The sequence below is a fragment of the Mustela lutreola genome, chromosome 6, assembly GCF_030435805.1.
Source record: "Mustela lutreola isolate mMusLut2 chromosome 6, mMusLut2.pri, whole genome shotgun sequence".
NCBI lineage: Eukaryota > Metazoa > Chordata > Mammalia > Carnivora > Mustelidae > Mustela > Mustela lutreola.
In genome coordinates, this window is record NC_081295.1 from 65,167,343 (window position 1) to 65,189,835 (window position 22,493).

General features: G+C 38.7%; 1 protein-coding gene across 1 annotated transcript in view; it reads left to right on the plus strand.

Moving 5' to 3' along the window:
• Positions 1-22,493, plus strand: part of MAP3K5 (mitogen-activated protein kinase kinase kinase 5) — a 202,316-nt gene that overhangs the window by 43,843 nt on the left and 135,980 nt on the right. The window contains exon 2 of the mRNA XM_059177456.1: positions 16,291-16,430. Coding sequence (XP_059033439.1) covers positions 16,291-16,430 — 140 coding nt within the window. The remainder of the gene's footprint in view (positions 1-16,290; positions 16,431-22,493) is intronic.

Below are 22,493 nucleotides of genomic sequence, written 5' to 3' on the forward strand. Positions count from 1 at the left end.
TGGGAATAAGGTGTGAGGGTAACTTCTAGTCCACAGTCCACTCTGTAATGATGGCTAATATTTATTAAGTGCTCGTTGTTCAATCCTTTATGTGACAGTGTCTATTATTATTGTCATTTGACAGAAATGGGCTTGGAGTGGGGGGTTTCAGGCCCTGGGCTCCCAGGAATGCTTGCTGCACAGCTGAAATGCAGACCTGGGCAGCCTACTTCAGGCAGCCACACCGAAATATAACCAGCCGAGGAATACCCAGCTATTTGTAGTGCTGGTCAGTACTGACTACGGATGGGCCACATTTATCTCGATCTCCCTTTATCTGTGTGCCTCCCTCAGAGCCCATCACTTTGCCAGGGAGGCCCCACCAACAATCCGTTCTCACTGTCCCTGTCCAGATGCCCTGGATTTTGTCATCTCTCCTGGAGGTTTGATTTTCCTTTTTGTCTCTCCTGCTTCAGCAACATGAATTAAAAGCTGTCTTCTTACTCTCATATGCCTCCTCAGCAGGGTCTTCTGTTCAGCTATTAAGCACCTCCTGGCTTCTGGTGAACAGACCGACATATCCTTAGCTGTGGGCTTGGGAGAGGAGCTAGGGAAGGGATGTGTAAAACTCCCCTGGGACCCAGGATTAGGGGAGATAGTAACGGGGCAGCCCGGCGGTACCTGAGGGAAGGGGGTGTGTTTAGTAATACAATTTAGAATGTGTGAAAGCACAAGCAAAATGAAATATCTCCCTTCCTAGTAAGAAAAATGTTTTTTACTGAAAAGCATTCCAAAGAAATGATTGTGCAATTTGTTTCATTACTTGTAGGCTTCCTGCAGGAAGCCTGGATAGACAGAGTGATAAGCCTTTCCTCACTCGCAGGGAGACTATACACATGTCCAATCTTAGGTGGTGGAACAGTTTTTCTGGTGGAGAGAAACTCCTCTATTATGCAGTGTCGGGCAGCCAGAAATGCCCTTCCTTCCCTGTCTGTGACCAGTAAGATAGCCTTTCTGAAGGCTTCCTTTGAAACTGTTGTTGCTGCAGGGCCTTCTCTGAGACCCCCATTGGAATTAATAACTCCTGGTTCTGTGCCCCTGTCAAAGATGTACATATATTTCATTTGACCTTGGACTTCTGCAGCTCACAGGCACTTAGAGATTATAAGCTCATCATGGGGTTGGTGATTATTTCTTTGACCCATTCACAGTACCCTGTGTGGAACAGATAATAAATGCTTGCTAAACAAATGTGAGAGCCAAGGAAGCATTTCCAGAATGCCTGATGGCTGGGATTGAAGCAAGGTTAAGAAACCCAAGCCTCCAGTGTGGTGTGATGAGAAGCTGTTGAAAGGCTCTAAGGAGGGCATAACTTCGTGGGGAGTTTGGGGGGGAGGGGCTCCGCCACATCCATTCCTCTCTGGTCTGTTGCTGTGTCTGTGGACCAGAATTGTCCCATTTTCGCCATTGGAGGGCTGCCGAGGGGGGTCTGTTCTTCCCCATCTTCATCTCCATGTGACTGTCCTTTGAGGTGTACTGCCAGCTCCTGTTTTAAGTGATGTTTTTTATAATCACATGAATCTGTCACACTTAAACAAACCTTAACTTCCCTAAAAAAAAAAAGGGATCCAGACTATTCCATTATAGTCAGTTAAGGTCAGCCACCCAAGTCAGCAATTAAAAGCTCCTTTAACAATGAATTGTTCTAACTCCAGTAGGTCACCCTCAAGAAGGAAGCTTTAAAAACCCCCAAAATGAATTGTTGAACTCCAAGGCCATGTCAACATGTAAGCCGTGTAGGGAAATCATTCCCGGCAGAGAATGATTTACACATCTGGTGTGCGAACAGCATCACAGATCCCCTTCAAAGAAGTTGTAGGAATCTGAACACATTTTGACTAGATGCTGATTGTTTAAGTGTTGAACATAACTTTGAGGGAATACAAAGGTCGGGAAAGCAGAACATTCTGACTCAGATGCCTGGGCCTGCTGACCCTGAGAACCCAGGAGCACAGCGCAGCTCCCGGGCACTCACCCAAGCTTCTTAGATCCTGTTGGGTTTTTCAGTATTGGGGCTGACAGCCATCAACGCAAGAAAAAAAAAAAAAAAACCTTTTCAAACTGGCCTGCTCACTAGGGTGAGTAACTATTTTGGCCTATCAAGTAGTGTGCAAGCCGGGTTTCTTTCATTTTACTACCTATATTATTCCTGCAGCAGGAACAAGTTCAGTGTTTATTGCTTGCAAGTAAATTGCCTATTAACATGAGGAGTAACACTCTTTGATAAAGAATGAATGTTTTGTGGGGCACCGTATGAAGAATTCACTTGTTAATTTTTATTTATTTTTTAAAAAGATTTTATTTATTTATTTGAGAGATAGAAAATGAGAGATCTTGAACAGGGGGCAGGCAGAAGCAGATGGGCTCAGTCCCAGGACTCTGGGATCATGACCTGAGCCAAAGGCAGACGCTTAACCTACCAAACCACCCAGGCACCTGATGGTTCATTTTTAACTTTCTAAACCATAAGGGTTCCTGCCACAGTCTCTTATCACACACTTCAAGTAATTTCTTTCATATCATCAAAAATCTTGTCAGTTGTCAAATATTCTCATGAATGTTGTGGGTTTTTTTAAGTTTGTTTTAGTCAGAACCCAAATAAGGTATATACGTGGTCACTGACAGTGTTCCTAAAGTCTTTACTATGTCTTTTCTCCTTCTTTTTTGCTCTCCCATTCCCGGCGGTTTTGTGAGGAAATCTGATTATCTTTCCTGTAGACTTCTTTGTAATTCGAATTGTGTTGATTGTATCCCTGTGCCACACTATTTTAGTAACTCCTATTGTTTATGTAGATATAACACATACACTGTAACTCTTTCCCTAGAATGCAAAAAATCTCAGAACAACCTCAGACATGAATAAAATTGCCACGGTTTATGGCCATTTTTGCCAGAGAACACGGTCAGATCATGTTTCTAGTGTTCCCTGGCTACTCTCTGCTGTCTCTTTGTGGAAAAGTTGTAAATGTATAAAACAATTAGGAATAATAGGTCACTCAGGAAGCACATCTGTGAAACACAGTCAGATTCTCTTCAAAAATTACCACAAATCAACTCTTGCAACCATATACAACCTGACACAACTTAACACAAGTGCCAATTAAAAGAGGCAGGTTATTGGGTCCAGTTGGCAAGGGGGACTCTTGTGCAAGATTCTGGTACAAAGGGCTATGCTGTGTGCTTGGGAATTTCACTGAGGCAAGAATGAAAACTGCTTTGCTGATTGAGAGATGCTTCTCCCCTGAAATGGCATTTATCCTTAACCACAGTAAAAGCTATATTAAAGTCTAAAAGAGCCTGTCCCAAATTTCAGGAATAGCTTTCTCAGCATCTGAGAAAATAGATTGATTAGTTAAGAACTGAAATTTGTTACATAAAATGAGCTTATACAGATCTAAATTTATGATTATAGACTCTTCAACCCAGTATACCTTTAGGAAATGTAATAATTTCAGAGACAAAAATAGTTTTTAGTGGGGATAAAGAAATTTTTACCGTCAAAGCCACTTCGTATCCTATTTTGGCATATAATGGGCAGCGTGGTCCTGTCACATAATAACCTGAGAGTTAAGTTTGACTTACCCTTTTTCTTATATTCCCTACTCTTTACAGATCAGTGACCAGGTCTAGTGTTATTGCCCTTACGTTAAAAAAATAAATTCTTGGGACGCCTGGGTGGCTCAGTTGGTTGGACGACTGCCTTCGGCTCAGGTCATGATCCTGGATTCCTGGGATCGAGTCCCGCATCAGGCTCCCAGCTCCATGGGGAGTCTGCTTCTCTCTCTGACCTTCTCCTCGCTCATGCTCTCTCTCACTGTCTCTCTCTCAAATAAATAAATAAAATATTTAAAAAAAAAAATTCTTAAGGTAGAATCTGGACCCTATTTTAACTTGGAAAGGGAATAACACTCTTTGATTTAGGGCCTGCTTCTATCTGTTTAATAAGCAAAATGATGTTGAAGACTGGGTTGCCCACAGCCGAGGAAGGATCCCTTTATGAAACACTTGCTGTGCACCTAAGACCTAAATTGCGATTTATCTGCTTTCCTTGTGTGTTGATAGGAAGGATTCACTCGAAGACTGCATCTAATTAGAGCATTTTTACAGGGTTCTCTTAAAAATACTTCGTAAAACACCATCAAAGTGCTGAGTGCTGGGTATTCTTTAAGAATAGGACAGAAGGATCCTTTATTACCCCAGTCTTCCTTGTGGCCAAGAATATTCATTGGTGATACCGAAATTTTAATATCTGGTTAAGACCCATCTATGGCCAGTAAGAAGAAGAAAACCGAAATCTATTCTGTCTTCCCTCTTTTCGTCACATGCTCCTTTATTTTCATCTTAGGCCTATAGAAGTAAGGGGGGGAAATAGAGTTTTGGTTCTTTTAGGGCTTGGCTCACATCTTGCTTCTGTTGGCTGTAGTAGTTAGCGTTGATACTATAGCAAGCAATAGACATGTTGACATTAATTCCTTTAAAAAAAAAAAAGGAATGGTTCATTAGTTGCATATAACACCCAGTGCTCATCACATCACTACATCAAAACTGATGATGTTGGCTAATTGAACATAATAAAGAAAAGAAAAGGAAAAAAAAAGAAAAGAGGAAAGAAAAGGGACCACAACCTCCCAGAGGAGAGATGGTGCTACCTTCAGGTGTGTTTCTGGTGATGTCCACAGGACACAGGATGCGGGCTCATCCCTGCTATTTCCTGGGCTGGGCTTTGCTTTCTGTTGGCAACCTGTATCCCAGCTCTATTGCATGGAGTCACTACCTAAATGAAAGAATCTCATCATTCTTCCTTTTACTTCATTATTTCTTTGCCTTTGCCTTTCATTAGCTCCCTTCTTCTTGCCCTTCAAGGATCCCTTCTTTTTTCCAAGACTGAATTTTCTCCCCAACTTAAATCTTTCTATCTTATCTGAGAATATAGAGATTGTTTCTATTAATCACCTACCCACCCCCCTTTAAAATCTTCTCTTTCTACTAATGTTCAGATCCTCCACCTGGCAATTAAAGTATTAAAGTATTGTCTGACCTCTTGGTTTCCATATTGAATGTAAAAATATCTACTATGGATCTTAGTAAATGTTAATCTTCTTCCATTCTCTTCCTCTTTTGGAAACTTGTCTATGCTACTTAATCTCCATTCCCTCACCTCAAATTCAACCCTTTTAGTTCTGCTGTACTCACCTTCTAAACCCTCGTGGTAGGCTGAGAAATGCTTACCCCTATGCTCCAGTGTCTATGCCAAAACCCTGAGATGGGGGAATGCAACCGTATTTGGAAAAAGAGTCTTTGCAGACATGATTAAATTAAGAGTCTTGATAATTGGGTGATCTTGAATTACTGGAGTAGGCCCTCTCTGCCATCAGAAGGGTCTTTCTAAGAGAGAGGTAGGGGCAGTTGTAGACCACATGTATACACACAAGCCAAGGAATGCCCCAAGAGGTAGCACAGCCCTGGCCCTGCTGACCCTTTGATTTGGAGATGCCATGGAGCCTCTGAAAGTCTGACAGAGGAACTTTGTGTTGTTTCAGGGACCAGGTTTATGAGACTTTGTTATAGTGTCTACAGGAAACTAAATACAGCCCTCTTTTAACACTCTTGGCAAAATTATTAACCAGAGATACATTGATTTTCACAAAGTGAGCATGCCTGAATCGCCAGCACCCAGATCAAGAGGCAGAACCTTACCAGCTCTCCATAAGAACTCCCCAAGTCCCCTTTCAGCCATTGTGCTCCACCAAAGTGTCTGCTATTTTGACTTTTAATACCAAATTTTTGAACCCCATGTAAACAGAATCATAAGGTATCTACTCTTTTTTATTCGGGTTCTTTTAACAGTCTGTGAGATTCATTCATGTTGCCACAGGTAGTCAGATTTTTAATTCTCACTGCTGTATGGCATCCATTATCTCTGTATAGCATACTTTATTTCTTCTACTATTGAAGGTTTGCAAACAGTACTGTTATGAACATTTATTACATGTATTTTGATGAACTGTGTTTCTGTTGGGTATATGATGAGGAAGGGATTTCCTGAATCATAGATGTCTTTTCATTTGTCTCTATATTGTCTGCATTGTCAATCTCATCTACACATGCTACTTCAACTGTTACGTCATCATGACTCTTAACTCTGATTCTGATCTCTGCTGAGATTCAAAATAACAGCTGTCAGTTAGATACACATGCATACACACACAGGTTTAATGTGTCTCAATCCAATCTCAAGTTCCTACCAAAAAAGATTTTTTTCTTGTGTCACTTGTGTTAATGGCAAGCCATAAATGTTAACCATTCAAGTTTGAAATCACCTTTAATTTTTTCTTTATCCTGCATCCACCAAATCCCTAAAGCCTCTTGAATTCCTTGCCATGTATTCTCTGTATTAGTTTAGGGGCACACTCTCCTTTAAAGGACTCCTCACTGATCTCCCAGCTTCCAGTCTGTTTAATCTGTCAGTCCGTCCACAAAATCTAGATTTATCTTCCATAAATTTGATCCTGCCATACCCCTTCTCAAAAATAAAAAATTATAAAAAAAAAAAAAAAACTCAGGGCAAAGTAAAAAAAAAAAAAAAAAAAAACTCATAGATATGGATGGATCACTACTGATTATAGAATCAAGTCAAAATTCTTTATGTGGGCTTTGTGTGTTTTCATAATTGGACTTCAAACTCATTTCTTTTTTTTTTTTTTTAAGATTTTATTTATTTATTTGACAGAGAGATCACAAGTAGGCAGAGGCAGGTAGAGATGGGGTGGGGGGGGAAGCAGGCTCCCTGCTGAGCAGAAAGCCTGATGGGGGCTTGATCCCAGGACCCTGGGATCATGACCTGAGCCGAAGGCAGAGGCTTTAACCCACTAAGCCACCCAGGCGCCCCTTCAAACTCATTTCTATGAGTAATTATTCATATAAGGCTTCACTGGGAATATTATATTTTAACACTGTCTTCAATAACATTTTTATGTTAAATTGTTCAAAGGGCTTCCTATTAACATTTCTTTCTTCATTTATTTGAAAGAGAATGTGTGTGTGAGCGTGAGCAGAGGGAAGGGCCGAGAGATAAGGAGATTTCCCGCTAGCGGGGAGCTTGACATGGGGTTTGATCCCAGGACTCTGGGATCATGACCTGAGCTAAACCCAGATGCTTTATTATATGCACCTGAGACACCCAGGTGCCTCCCCCAATTAATATTTCTTATAATAGCTCCTTATAATAGCCATATATTGAGAGTTTGCTATGCCTAGTGCACATGTAATCCTAACAACAGCTTTGTACAGTGAATACCTGTTCTTAGTCTCCATTGACAGCTGAGGAAACCATAGTTCAGTGAACTTAAGATCTTGTCCAAGGTCATCCATTCAGAACCTTAATTAGGATTCAAGCACTGGAAATCATGAAACAGCTTGTCTGCCATTTGCATGTTCATCACTCCTCTCAAGGCCCCTGGAGATGTTCTCTTTCTAGCTTTTCACCTCTGTGGTGTGCTTTCCTGAGGCTGCATCTCTTCCTGGCAGAGAGCTCTGGTTCTGGGTCCTGCCACTCTGGGATGGGTGCCTTCTATGGATATGTGCTAATTTGCCCCTCACGTTCTCTAAAGCTGGAGCATCACGAACTGGATTCTTGTGGCTATTGTCTGGGCAAGGGGACTTCCATTCTTATAATACCAATCTTGTTTGGTTTTGCTCCTTCCTTCTCTCCTTCCCCCTCTTCCCCATTTTTCTTTCCCTTTGTCTCTTTCTTCTTTCTTTCTCTGGGCTTCTCCTTCTTCTTCCCGTCTTCCTTTTATAGGAGCCACGGCTCTCAACATTTTTAAAAGCCAACTTCTGGAGGTTGATCACCTCTGATCACCTACCTCCCAGTCCTCACTTTCTAGATTTAAAAAAAAAAAAAAAAACCAACACCTCTGTGTAATAGAGCATTACAAGCAAATTAAACAAGCAAATTAGGCTGGGGTGGGGACATTATGTATACATTTGTTTTAGCAATATAAGAATGAATCATGTTTGAATCATTATGCATACATGTATTTATGGACCAAAATATTTATCGTTGACACAAATATGTATCATTATACATGATAGGGTTAACTAAATAATGTACAGGGAAATAAAATACTGATGAAGCTACAGGAGTAGTAATTCACAGCAGGAATTGCTAAACCATGATTAATTTGAGACAGCAGAGATGGTAGATAATTCTCCTGTCCTTCATGAAAATCACAACAGTTTTACCTCTGTAATAGGAGGTTTGCAATTTCCCAACATTGTATATCTGCCAAATTTTAGTAAACCGACACTGAGTCTCTAGGGAACTCTACCAGGACACTAGGTCATGAATAACTTTTTAGTAATTTGCATACAGTAGATTCATTGTAATTAGCCTTTATTTATTCATAATATAGAAGAATCAATGGAGGGGCACCTGGGTTGCTCAGTCAGTTAAGCATCTGCCCTTGGCTTAGGTCATGATCTGAGGGTCCTGGGATCGAGTGCCGCATCAGGCTCCCTGCCCAGTGGAGAGTCTGCTTCTCCCTCTGCTCTCCCCCCTGCTCATTCTCTCTCTCCTTCTCTAGTAAATAAAGAATCTTAAAGAAAAAAGAAAAATCAATAAAAGTCAAGATACACTTCCCTTAAGAATCTAAGATGGGATAAGCATTTGGGGGTTAGTATCTGTTCTTGAGGGGATCTCTGTTGGTTTACCAGTTCAGAATACCCTGGACACTGACTCAGTTCCCTACTGAGTTTCCTCCATTGCTCTGACCAAGCCCTAGGCATCTTGCCTCTTTCCTTTTCCTATGGTTCCTTTGATATGCAGTGCTTTTTTTTTTTTTTCAGCATAACAGTATTCCTTGTTTTTGCACCACACCCAGTGCTCCATGCAATCCAGTGCCCTCTCCAATACCCACCACCTGGTTCCCCCAGCCTCCCACCCCCTGCTGCTTCTCCTCAGATTGTTTTTCAGAGTCCATACTCTCTCATGGTTCACCTCCCCTTCCAATTTCCCCCAGCTCCAATTTGAGGTGTTCCATTCCAGCTTCATAGCCTGATGATGCCTCTTTAATGTTGGCTTCTGTCATCCCTTCCACCAGGCTTGGCCTCCCTGGTCCTTGAGTGTCACCCTCTGTATGTCCCCAGTGTTGGCCACATTCTGCCCTATGTCAGTATCTGCCAGCTCGTGATTCTGTCCCACAAGAGATAGCAAAAACCACATCCAGTTAATTTTTTCTTTTAACTTTCATAACAGCAAATAACAAGACTTTTTATATAATAAGTGGTCAGGACATTTGTAGAATTAAATTGGTACTGGTGGGGTCATCCTGGGGGATTAACCTATCATGACTGAATGGCTAGTTCTGTGTGATAACTTGGGAAGTACATGTATGTATGTATATGTATATACATACATATATATACACACACATATACCTATGTAAAACTTGGGAAGTTGACAATGGAGTTTGGGAGTGCTTTGTAGACTATAGTACAGTCCAAATCACTACTGGGCTCTTGTCATCAGTGATCTAATGCCTAAGGAAAACACTGAATAGATAAAAAGTAACTGAATATTAATGTTCTGCTTTAACTCTACTTTTTACAAGCAACAGAAGCTCATGTGAGATATTTAACTAACAGATACAGTATTATAAAGGAAAAATGAGATAAAAAAAGAAAAACAGACCATGAACCACTGCCATTTAATGTCCAAAATGTAATTAGGCACAACAGTTTTATGTTATTGCCCTAAAAATTTGTTATGCTTTTATAAACCCTTGGTAAACCTAATTTTGTGCTCCATTTAACATTAACCCATTTGGAAGAAAGGAAAGAAACAATACCTCGGGTAAAAAATGGAAGAGATTTTTGTACCTTTCTGTATATTTTTAAACAGACTTAGTCTTCAGTTTGTTAATTATAGCTGTTTTACTCACAATATTACCATAAAAACTCAATCAGAAAATTATTAAGTTCATTTGGTCACAAAATACATAACAGAAATATATGCTTTGGTCCCCAAATCTTTTTTGTACCTCCAAATTTATGTTGTGATCTTGAGAACCTCTATATCTTGTAAATATAGGGTGTGGCTCAGTAAAGATTTAAGAGTATGGATCTCCAGCTAGATTGCTTGGGGTCAGATCCCTCAAAGGATAGAAGTGGTACCACCACTTCCTAGCTGATTTTGGACCGATTATTCATAAATTCTCTGCCTCTGTGTCCTGAAATAGTAATATTACCTACCACAAAGGAGTATTATGAAGATCGAGTTAATATTTGATAAGCATACAGTTCCTGGCACCTGGTAATTATTAAATACATGTTTGTGAAATAAAGTGGATAAATGGTAACCCATATGAATGAGTTTCAAGAATTGTGGAATATCAGGTGTTTATAATTGCATCCTTTTTTTTTTTCATTTTAGACATGATTTAATATCGTTTCACAAGGAAGATAATTTTCACCTGTTTGTTTTACTATTTTTGAGAAGATAGTCATCAGAGTCAGGAGGTAAACATGATAAGATGATATTTTTGTTAAATAATGAAGTATTCCTATTTTAAAAATGCTGTGTTACTGGAAGCCCCAGCCATTATATCCAGGTTAAACAAGACACACAACAACAAAAACCCCAAACTATAGAAGACATACAGATTAGAAAGGAAAAAAAAAAAAAAACCATTTCTAGTTTCAAATGACATGATTGTTCATGTAGAAAATTCCAGACATGTGCAAATAAAAAAAATAAGGTCTGGAACAAATAAGTGAGCTTAGCAAAGTCTCAGGACAGAAAATCAATATATAAAAATCAACTGTATTTTTACATACTAACAATGAACAACTGGGATTTGAAATTTGAAAGGATTCCATCTATAATAACATCAAAAACAAATGAAACATTAGGTGTAAATCTAGCAAAATACATGCAGAAACTGTGTATTGAAAATTATAAAATAGGAAAGAATCAAAGAAGACCTAAATAAATGGAGAGATATACTATTTTCATGGATAGAAAGACGCAATCCATGAAGATATTAGTTCTCCCCCAAATGATCTATACATTTAATATACAATATCAGTCAAAATCCCTAGAAGATTTTTTTTATAGCTATTAACTGATAGCTCTAATCACAATGATTCTAAAATTTACACAGGAAATCAAATAAAACTAAACACTTTTGAAAATAGCAGAATCGAGTTGGAAGACTTGCAGGGCTTAATTTTAATACCTACTATAAATCCACAATTATCAAAACAGTGTAGTGTTGGCAAGAGATAGACACATAGATCAATGGAACAGAATCACCCAACAACAGACCCATATAAATGTAGCTAATTGGTGTTTGATGAAGAAGCAGAAGCAATCTACAGAGAAAGGTAAGTCTTTACAACAAATATGAACCTTGACCCACACCCCACATCATTTACAAAAATTATTTTAACATGGATCATAGACCAAAATGTAAAATGTAAACTACAAAACTTCTAGAGAAAACTTTCTCTAGAGAGAAAACTTTCGTGACCTGGATTAGGCAAAGATTTTTTTTAAGATACTGCACTTAAACCACAATCACAAAAGAAAAAAACTGATGCTTTGGACTTAAAGTTAGAAATTTCTGCTCTTCTAAATATCTGTTAGCAGTTTTGAAAGACAGGTCACAAACCCAGAGAAAGTATTTGCAAGTCCCCTTATTTGACCAAGGAAAAATATCTAGATAATGCCAGAGAAAGTATTTGCAAGTCCCCTTATTTGACCAAGGAAAAATATCTAGATAATGTAAAGCACCCACAAACCTCGACAATAAGAAAATAGATTCAACAATTTAAGAAATGGGGCATAGACTTTGATCACTTCATCAGAGAGATAGAAAAGTACATTTTACTCCATGGATATTAAAAAATACATTTAGAAAAGAATATACATCTATCAGAACCCATCAGTCACCTGAACCTGAAGTAGAAAAAAAGTCAGTCTTTTTCTGAGTTATTGTATCATATTCAGTATTTTAAAATTATACAAACAAGCATTTTTAATGTTCTAGATAGCATCCCGAAATGGACCTGTTCCTGCCCAGTCATTCAGACCTGAGGACTATACCTTATTTTGCCTGTACCATTTATTTTGAATGTCTAGTTTCTCTCTTAATCTGAGTGCATTCTCTAGTGCCTTTATTAATTTTAACATCAAATCCCAGGAGCCCATTCTCTCGAAATCACCCATTTCCCCTCTTCTTGTGACAACTTCAACTTCACTAGTATTTTCCTTTGTGTGGCTCTCATTTATTTCTTGTCAGCTACTGTTTGGTTTGGTTTCTTTCAGCCCCATTTTACGCTCTCTCGTGATTTTCAAGCTCTGTGACTGACGGCGAGTGGCTGGCATCTGTGGGAAGAGGAAACAGTGGGTGCAGGAGGCAGATGGGGTGTGTAGGTGGAATGGGATGACTCATTTTCTCATGTGTTGGTTTTTGGTGTAGAAATGTTAAGGACCCCAAAAGAAAACCCTTTAAAAAGCCCGTAAGTCCTTTTAGCCTTGGAAAAATATCTTTTGAAGCTCCTTTGACTTGGCTGCCTCTTTCGTAACCTCACTAAAGTCTCTGTGTCTTCAGCCTCCATTTGATCTGATCTAGTTCTCTTTCACAGAATGTGAATTCTAATCTCACATTCACTAGACAAGGCCAACTGCCCCAAACAGTTTCTCGAGAGTCTGCGTTATTTTTTTTGTGTGTGCTGCTGTTTGGTTTTATATCCACTTGGGTTTTAAGTGTTGTTTTTCTTTTATTTTGGTGGGTTCCTAAATTACAAAAGTAATCAATGTTCGTAAGAGAAATTGTTAAAAATAATATAGAAGGAATAAAGAAAAAAATGCACAATCCCATTACATAGCTATTATCATGGTTTACATTTCGGTGTAGAACTTTGAAGAATTTTTAAATTTCTAAATACACAGGGAGCCTGGGTGGCTCTGTGAGTTAAGCCTCTGCTTTCGGCTCAGGTCAGGGTCTCAGGGTCCTGGGATCGAGCCCCACACCAGGCTCTCCACTCAGTGGGGAGCCTGCTTCCCGCTCTCGCTCTGCCTGCCTCTCTGCCTACTTGTAATCTCTCTGTGTCAAATAAATAAATAAAATCTTTAAAAAATAAAATTTCTAAATACACATATGTATATTCACATAGAATATATACATTATAATGTATTATATCTTAATTTTTTTTTACTTAATATACCTTGAGTTTACCTCCATTGCTAAATATTCTTCTACAATATAGTTTTCTTTTTAAAATTATTTTAATTCCAGAGTAGTTAACTTATAGTGTTATATTAGTTTCAATATAGTGACTCAACAATTTGGTTCTCAATTATACATAATAAACCACTATTTGGGGGTGCCTGCATGGCTCAGAGGGTTAAGCTTCTGCCTTTGGCTCAGGTTATGATGATCTCAGAGTCATGGGATCAAGCCCTGCATCGGGCTCTCTGCTTGGCAGGGAGATGCTTCCCCCTGTCTCTCTGCCTGCCTGCTTGTGATCTCTCTCTCTCTGTCAAATAAATAAATGAAATCTAAAAACAAAAACAAAACAAAACCACTATTTGAATCTATCTATGTACCTCTGTACCTATCTGGCTACCTACCTATCTAACCATTTTCCTGTTAATGGATATTTAGGTATTTTCCGTTTTTGTTGTAAAAAATATATTTCATTCGACATACTTACAAGTAAACCTAACACATTTATGGGGATTTTCTCAGGGTAAATTCTTGGGAGTTAGAGCTATTGGGCCAAAAAGTGTACATAGCTTTAAGGATTACTGAGGTCTCCTGGGAAGTTTAAAATTCTCCTTGGGTTGTCAGAATGTCATTTCTCTGCATCTCCACTGGGAATTCTTTAATTTTTTTTGACTACTTGTTAGACAAGAAAATTGGCACTTTAGAGTTTGCTTAACGTGCATTTGTTCATAGTAAGGTGTAGATTTCTTTGTGTATTTATTTATCATTTTAGTTATTCTCTTGTGAATTTGCCCGCCCGTGCCCATAGCCTAATTTTCTATTGTAATGTCTTTATGGCTGCTTCTTTGCTCTAAACTGACCGATAAGAGGTAATTTATAGAGATATTAACCTTTCATCTGTCAAACATTGCAAATATGTTTAACAAATTATCATCTGTTAAATTTGTGGTAAGGTATGTCAACATTTTCATCGTAATTGTGATTTGGAATTGTTTTGCCATCATATTTTCTAGATACTATGATTACAAAGGGAGCTCTTGGTTTTCATAATGATTTTGCATCTCAATAACTTATTAAATTATATTATTGCTTATAACAGTTATTTAGTTGATTCTACTGGGTTTTCTTTGTTGACAACCAAAACATCTGCAAGTAATGATAATTGTGTGTTTTATTTTAAAGTATTACATCTCCTTACTTTGTGACATTAGCTGGGATTTTCAGAAAGCCAACTAGTAGTAGGAATAATTGACTGTTTTGTCTTTTTCCTGATTTTTACAGAATACTTATAAACACAAAGTTGGTAGTTGCTGTGCATATATAATTTTTTTAGAGAGGGAGACTGAGAGCAGGGTGTGTAGGGGCTGAGGGAGAGAGAGAGAGAAAATCCCACGCAGGCTCCACACCCAGCCTAGAGCCTGGTGTAGGCCTGGATCTCATAACCCTGAGATCATGACCTGAACCCGTAATCAGGAGTCAGATGCTCAACTCAGTGAGCTACCCAGATGCCCCAGAATATATATATTATTTTTCATGTTAAAAGAGTGTTCTTCTATTTTTGTTTTGCTGTTATTTTTAATAAGAAATGCATTTTGAATCTTAATTAAAGCACTTGGGGCATCTGTGGAGATGCAGATGAATTTTTTTTTTCCCCATTGAGATATCCCTGCATTCCCAAAATAAATTTTAAGCCCATGATCTAGTTTTCTTATCGTATAATGTTTGGTGCATTTTTTCCCCATTTTTCTTTCATATTTTTGTCCCTGTATAAAGTGAGTTTGAGACTAACCTATATTTCATTCTTTTGACATTAGTATCAGATATTGCTATCAGGTTTATACTACCTTGGTATAGTCATCTCTGAGCTTTGGTAGAATTTTTATCTGTGTTTGTATTTTCCTTCTCAGTCATAATTTTCTATACTTTTGCTTTCTTTCTTTCTCGAGTACATTTGCTAGGGACTTGCTATATATTAATAATGATAATTAATTAGTTATAAAGTAACAGCTCTGGGGATGCCTGGGTGGCTCAGTCGGTTAAGCTGCTGCCTTCAGCTCAGGTCATGATCCCAGGGTCCTGGGATGGAGTCCCACATCTGGCTCCTTGCTCAGCAGGGAGCCTGCTTCTCTCTCCACCTCTGCCTGCCACTCTGCCTGCTTGTCCGCTTGCGCTCTCTCTCTCTCTCTCTGACAAATAAATAAAATCTTAAAAATAAAATACAGCTCTGGATTAATTTATAATCTTACCTATTTCCTTTTAAAAAAAATTATTTAATTGGGGGAAGAAGGGCAGAGGCAGAGGGAGAAAATCTTCAGGAGACTCCACACAGAGTGTGGAACTGGCCGTGAGGCTCTGTCACTTGGCCCTGAGATCATGACCTAAGCTGAAACCAAGAATCAGCCATTTAACTGACTGAGCCATCCAGATGCTCCCCTGCTTGCTTTCTTAAATCTCATTTTACATTTACTGCTTATTGCAATAAATGGATCTGCTTCTGGAAATTATTTTAATGTTGAAATTCAACAGAGAGCATTAGCTCCAGCATCCCACCATTGTAGATTTTGCTCAGTTTCCAGTAATTACAGGATCACCTTCGTGTTTAAAAAAAAAAAAAAAATACAATGGGGGTGCCTGGGTGGCTCAGTGGGTTAAATCCTCTGCCTTTGGCTCAGGTCATGATCCCGGGGTCCTGGCATTGAGCCCAGCATAGGGCTCTCTGCTCAGCGGGGAGCCTGCTTCCCCCACCCCCTCTGCCTACTTGTGATCTCTGTCTGTCAAGTAAATAAATTTAAAAAGAAAAGAAATGTTCAAAAAAAAGATGCAGGTTTGCTGCATTTTCTAAAAACCACTTCCGTCTGGGTAGAGCCACAAATTCAAAATTCAGGGGTAAGCAAGGAGGGAAAATCCCTATCCTTTCCTCATTTCCTCTTTGAATACTCAGTCGTTGAAACCAAAATGTGCTTACTGGGCATTATTCATGTGTCATCTCCTGGGGGGGGGCTTTGTTCTCTGTTTGCAGATATCGCGGTGGTCGAGATGAGTGATGCCTTCCGACAGCCGTCCTTGTTTTACCACCTTGGAGTGAGAGAAAGCTTCAGCATGGCCAACAACATCATCCTCTACTGTGATAACAACTCAGACTCTCTGCAGTCCCTGAAGGTACCTGACCTGTTTGCTAAGTATTCACTCAGAGCACCAGGGTACTAGCGATACCTCTCTGTCCCTATGATAACCAAGGCAATGGAAGCAGCTTACATATGCGAAAGCTTGTTTTTGCTAGTCCAATAGTTATGCAATTCCTCATGACATTTATCTAGAATTCAATGTAGAAATTTGATGATACACAGGTAGGAGAATCTTGGTGTTGAGTTCTGAGCTGGAGTTTGAGTTGATGTTGAGGAAACTGCATTACTAGAAGTCGTCCGTGCCCACTGCGTGCCAGAGAAAGACCTGGAAGTTGCATAAGCATGGTCAGGCCCTGAGCTGTATCACCGTTGGGGGTTTTTCATTGGGCACACCTGTCTTCAACTGGAAATCCGCCTCCTACTAGAAGGACTCTAAAAAGACCTTCTCTCACTGATTATCACCAGAAAACTGCCATCCTCTTGACTGGGAAATGCTTTCAATAACTTAATAACTTAGGGAAAGGGGAGATAAGAACCTACTATATTTGTCTACAAATTCAGCGGACCCCATGTCATTCTCTCCAGGATAGGAACATAATGATATGAAGGCGTTTCTTCCGTCCAGAAAGATTGTCTAAAATGCTTTTGCAATACAATCATTGTGCGATTCTTTGAAAAGCATTTAACAATTCAGTGAAACTCATGCTAAACCTGATATCATCCATTTCCTTTGTGAAACTTCCAGCTAGCTTTATGTGGCTTTTTCTCATCTATATCTTCCAGTTTTCAAATCGAAGCCAACCTTGAGACATGGAGTCCTAAAACCCAGAGCCATATTTCTAGTGGCTTAGTAATTGCTATATGAAGATCTTTAACTCCACAACCGTGAAAAAAAAAAAAAAGACAAAAAAGAAAGTAATATTTTGCTTTTATCTGAGTGTCTAAAGCTTATATGGCTTTTTCTGAGAAATCTGCAGTTACTTCTAGCAAATACATTTACTGCATGCCAGGCAATGATAGGCTAACCTTTCCAGAATACTCAGAAATTCAAGTCCCAGGATGTTTGCCATCTCTGTCTGCATCTGTTTTTTTTTTTTTTTTTTTTTTTTAAACCTGGGGCAATTCTTTAAGCTGCCCTACTTTATTTTACCTTAGATTTACCACTTTAAGTAAAGCATCATAAAATTTTGTGTGTTGTATTTTAATTAAATATTTTGATTTGCTACTATTTACATTAACAGTGATAAAGGAATGAGATAGCTTTATTTATTCTTTTTATTGTACTATTCTATTTTCTTTACATTAAGTATTCTAAGCAAACAGTATAGTGTTAGACATTTTTCACTCTACCCTCTTTTTATTCTTGCCCTACTGGTAGCTGGTGATTTCATTTAGTACTACTCTTTCCTGGGGAAATTTTTAAAAGCTGAATTAAAATTACATTAGAGAGAAAGAATTGAAGCTAATATTATCAGAAATTTGTATGGGACAAATACACTGATTTATTTAATTGCTTTTTACCAGCCTTTGTTTAAAAGTGTTATTGGTATGTGAATACAATAGTTCTTTAAAAAGGCTAGTCTAGCTAAAACACACTCATTTATCTTGTATATAATAGCTACTAGTAACTGAGCATTTACTCTGTGCTTTCCCTACTTATATTTTCACATTCAATTCTAAAAGCATCCCTCTGGGGTATATTATGTCCTATTATATCACTGTTTTGTAGAACAGCAAACTAAATCTCAAATAAATTTAGTCATTTGCCCTAGATCAGGTAACTAGTAAAGTACAGCCTAGGTCTGCCCAACTCCCAAGACCAACCTCCAAACCACTAAACTTTATTGGAATTTCTTCTAGTTAGAAGGATATCCAACTTTCCCTGCTTAGTGTGTTCCTTTAGAAAACCCATCAACTACGTCTGCCCCCCTGCCCCGGAGTTGTTCCATGAGACACCTATCCTTTCTTTTCAGTCCTTCTTTCCATTAACTTAAGCTTTTGTCATTGTTGTTGTTGTTTTTAGTTTATTCCTAGCCCAAATAAGTGTTTGGTTGGGGAGGACAAAGGCCTCTAGGATAGAAAATATTTTTTTCAATCTAATAATTTCCTGAGCCCTAGAAATTTTTCTGGTCCTCTGCTGTTGAGAAAACTCTGTGTGTGTGTGTGTGTGTGTGTGTGTGTGTGTGTGTTTAATTTTATTAATTTCTGTTACAGTTAATTATAGGTGTAATCCCTGCCTTCTACCAATAGAAAAGAAAATTGCTATGAAATAAGGCAGAACAAGAGTTATTATACATAAACTGTTCTGTATAGATCAGTCTAATAAAATAAAAATGAAGCTTGTCCCTGTTTTTGCAGAACAAATACAGAATGAGAATGCTATTCTTGTCACATAGCTAGCTTCCCTTACGGTGATTCTTTAGACATCTAGAAAGTACAGCTACACAAGTTTAATTTTCATTTGCTGTTCTTTGTTGAAGACAGCAGTTTCCCTTTGACAGTAAATTCTCTGGATGAAATCATAGGGAAAAACCTTTAAGGTTAAGCTCCTAAAAAATAATTGATAGGAATCCATAAAAGTACCTGAAAGCTACATCTGAGTTTTCATATGAAAGGATATTGAGAATTTAATCAAATCACATACTTGCAATAAGCTTTGCATCCGTGGGAAATCACAAGTACTCTTCTAGAAGAATGAAATAGTTAATTTTTTTTCCAAAAAAAAAAAAAAGATCATTGCGCATTGAGAAAGAGAAGTTGATATTTTTCCCCTTAGCATTTTAACAACACAGTTTTCACAGTTTTCTTTAAATACCGTGACAACTTCTTAGGTGTCTGCCAGTGAGACTCTATGCTGACTTCTATTTGCTTGAAAATAAGAAATGATTGAAATGGTATTTTTCGGATTACCTTCATGCATTACAGAAATGATCCAACACCCCCTTGGGGTTTCTCAGTAAATGGGAGTGTTAGGTCTGGACACTACTGACCAATGAGCTGTGAGGCGGCAATGAACAGCCACTGTGTAGAGTGTGGAAATTATTTTAATGAGCCATTTCTTCTAGCATCAGAAATTCCTGTTTAGGGGCGCCTGGGTGGCTCAGTGGGTTAAGCCTCTGCCTTCGGCTCAGGTCATGATCTCAGGGTCCTGGGATCGAGTCCCACATCGGGCTCTCTGCTCAGCAGGGAGCCTGCTTCCTCCTCTCTCTCTGCCTGCCTCTCTGCCTACTTGTGATCTCTGTCAAATAAATAAATAAAATCTTTAAAAAAAAAAAAAAAAAAAGAAATTCCTGTTTAATGACAGCTCTCAGCTCCACTCCTTGAGATTCTTCCCCCTTTTCCCTTCTTCAGCTCCCTCTCTTCCTTGTAGGCCACTCCCGGCTCACTTCAGACAATGCTGCTTAGAAAAGCAAAGCAAAACAAAACAAGGAAGTACCACTGCGCACCATCAGATAGTCAACATTTAAAAGCCCTTATGATGCCCAGGCCGAGGCTGTGGAGAGTGGGAAGCAGGCCCAGCTGATGGGAGGGGATGTTGGCACTACTTCCAAAGAGCAGTTTGGCAACACCTACTATTATCAGATGAGCGTGGCACCAAGACTCAGCAACTCTTGTCTCTCGATTTGCACCGCAGAACGAGTCTGTGGAATGCAGAAGGAGATCTAATCAACATTATATTGACATTGTAATAACCCCTCCCCCAAAGGAATTGGTAAATACCTATCAAGGAGAGAATGAACAAATACCTTCTGGTGTAGTCAGTTAGTGGACCATTACAGAGCACTTAATATGAGTTAACTAGAGCTTTCAAGTCACTATCCATACAGCTGAAGAACAGTGTTGGGAGCAAAAACAAATTACAGAAGCATGTGTGTGGTATGATGCCATCCATACCAAATCGAATCCATGTAAGACAGTGCTTTTATACCTACTTGGGTTACAAAGGACTGACGTTTGCGTGGAAATCACAAACAACAAATTCAGAATAGTTATCTCTTTTGGGGGTAGGAGTAGAACAGAACCATGGGGAAAGATAAGCATCTTCAAGCTTACCTATAATATTAGATTTCTAAGTCAAGGTGGTATATACATGGGTGTGTACTAATTTCTGTACCTTTTATATAGTTGAAATATTTCACAATTATTTTTTTTTTAAGGAAGAAGTCTATGATACTTTGTTATTGTATCTACCAGGATAGTTATTTTGGTCATTTGAATCCCCAAATCACTTATAATTTCTTTTTCCTAATGTTCTAACTGTGATTAAAAAGGCTCAGATGCATTTGGGTCTTTCTGCACCAAGATGGGCTTTATTCCCATTTTATCTACTACAGAGTAAAAATATCTTAGAGACTGATATGCATGTCAGTTAGTGGGGACAGAGCTTGTGTTGAAAAGTAATGATAATGTGAGAGTATTCCCTTTTCAAGAAATTTAATTGGATTTTTCTCTTTACTCATTGCCGGAAAAGTTGTTTTACAGAAGGGATTCTCCTTAGTAGATTGTTCTCTGCAACAATCTATCTATGTGCTTAATCCTTCACAATCCCACTGAGGAGATCCACACTTATGTGATAGCGGAACCTCTTCCTCTGCCTCAGTGCATCTAGTATTTTCTAGATTGGGATCTGACTATCATGAAATCATGGGTGCACAAACCAGAATTTGTATACCATCACTAAAATAGCCCTTTAAGAATCATCCATTTTTAACCGTATGGCAGTTCCTCAAAAAATTAAAATTAGAAATAGAATTACCACATGATCCAGGATTTTCGCCTATGGACATACACCCGAAAGAGTTGAAAGCAGGCTCTCAAAGAGATATCTGTGCACCCGTGTCCCTAGCAGCATTAATTCGCAGTAGCCAGAAGGTAGAAGTGACCTAAATGTCCATCAGTAAATGAATGGATAAAACAAAATGGTATATGCACACAATAAAGTATTATTTAGTCTTAAAAAGGAAGGAACTTCTGACACATGCTACAACAGGGGTGAAACTTGAGAATGGTCACGGTTGCTCGTTCAGACAGTTCTGTGGTACTTATGCTCCTTTCTCGACAGGTACAGGGGTATCCAATCTCTTTTAGAACTTATTGTGAGAAATTGCATATTAAGTCTGTTTTTCTGATACTTATTCATTTCCACTTAAAGCAAATTGTGATAGTTTGAAAAGAGTTGTGATGTTCTTATTGTCCATTTCAGTGATTATGCCAGTTTCCAATAAATTGATGAAGGTGTGGGGCCATTTTTGGTACAAAGACCTCAAACCTAAATTGAATTACTTGTGTCTGGTGAATCCACTCAGATTCCATAATGTTCTCAAACCCATCAGTTTTCCCCTCTCATACCCCCAATTCCTCTTCTTAAAGTTTTACCTCCCCTATCAAAGTTAATTATTAAGAGGGATTTAGTTTTTGTTCTAATTGTGTATGAAATCAACATTCGTATTTTTCCAATGGTTTATGACTTTTTTCTTAGTTTAACAGTGAATTTTATTGGATTCTTTTCAACACTTTTTAATAGCACCTAACTTGGCCAGTAGTATAAATTACACACTCAGTAAATGTTAGGGAAAGAGTCATTTGAAAATATGATCCTATAAAGTAGCTTAACAGTTTAATAGTGAACTGGAAGCAATGAACCTGTGCCCTTTTACTAGGAAATGCTGCCTCTTGACATTCCTGCAAGCATCTTGCTTACTTGATAACCGACCCTGATTGGTAAATCATGGCACTCTGTCTTGTCTTTGGTGCAACATAGCCCTCACAGACCCTTCATATTATTTCATGGCGAGATCTTTCTTTCTGTTGAGAGAGGAGACCATCTTGTTTCTTTATTTTACTTCTAGGAATGATCTACCTTTTCTCTGAGCTATAGTCATTCCATGTCAAATTAGCGGTGGGGGCAGTAATTTGGGGTAGGGGCGGACAAGCAGTACATGTGAGTACTGCTTTCTCAAGACTTGAATTGACAAACTAGACGCATGGTTTATTTAGCGCAAGTTGATTCCCAGTTGTAGAATCCATCCCTGAGGTTTGGGAAAGGGCTGGAGACTGGAGAATCCAGTTTTCTTTGATGTCAGTTAGCAGTATCACC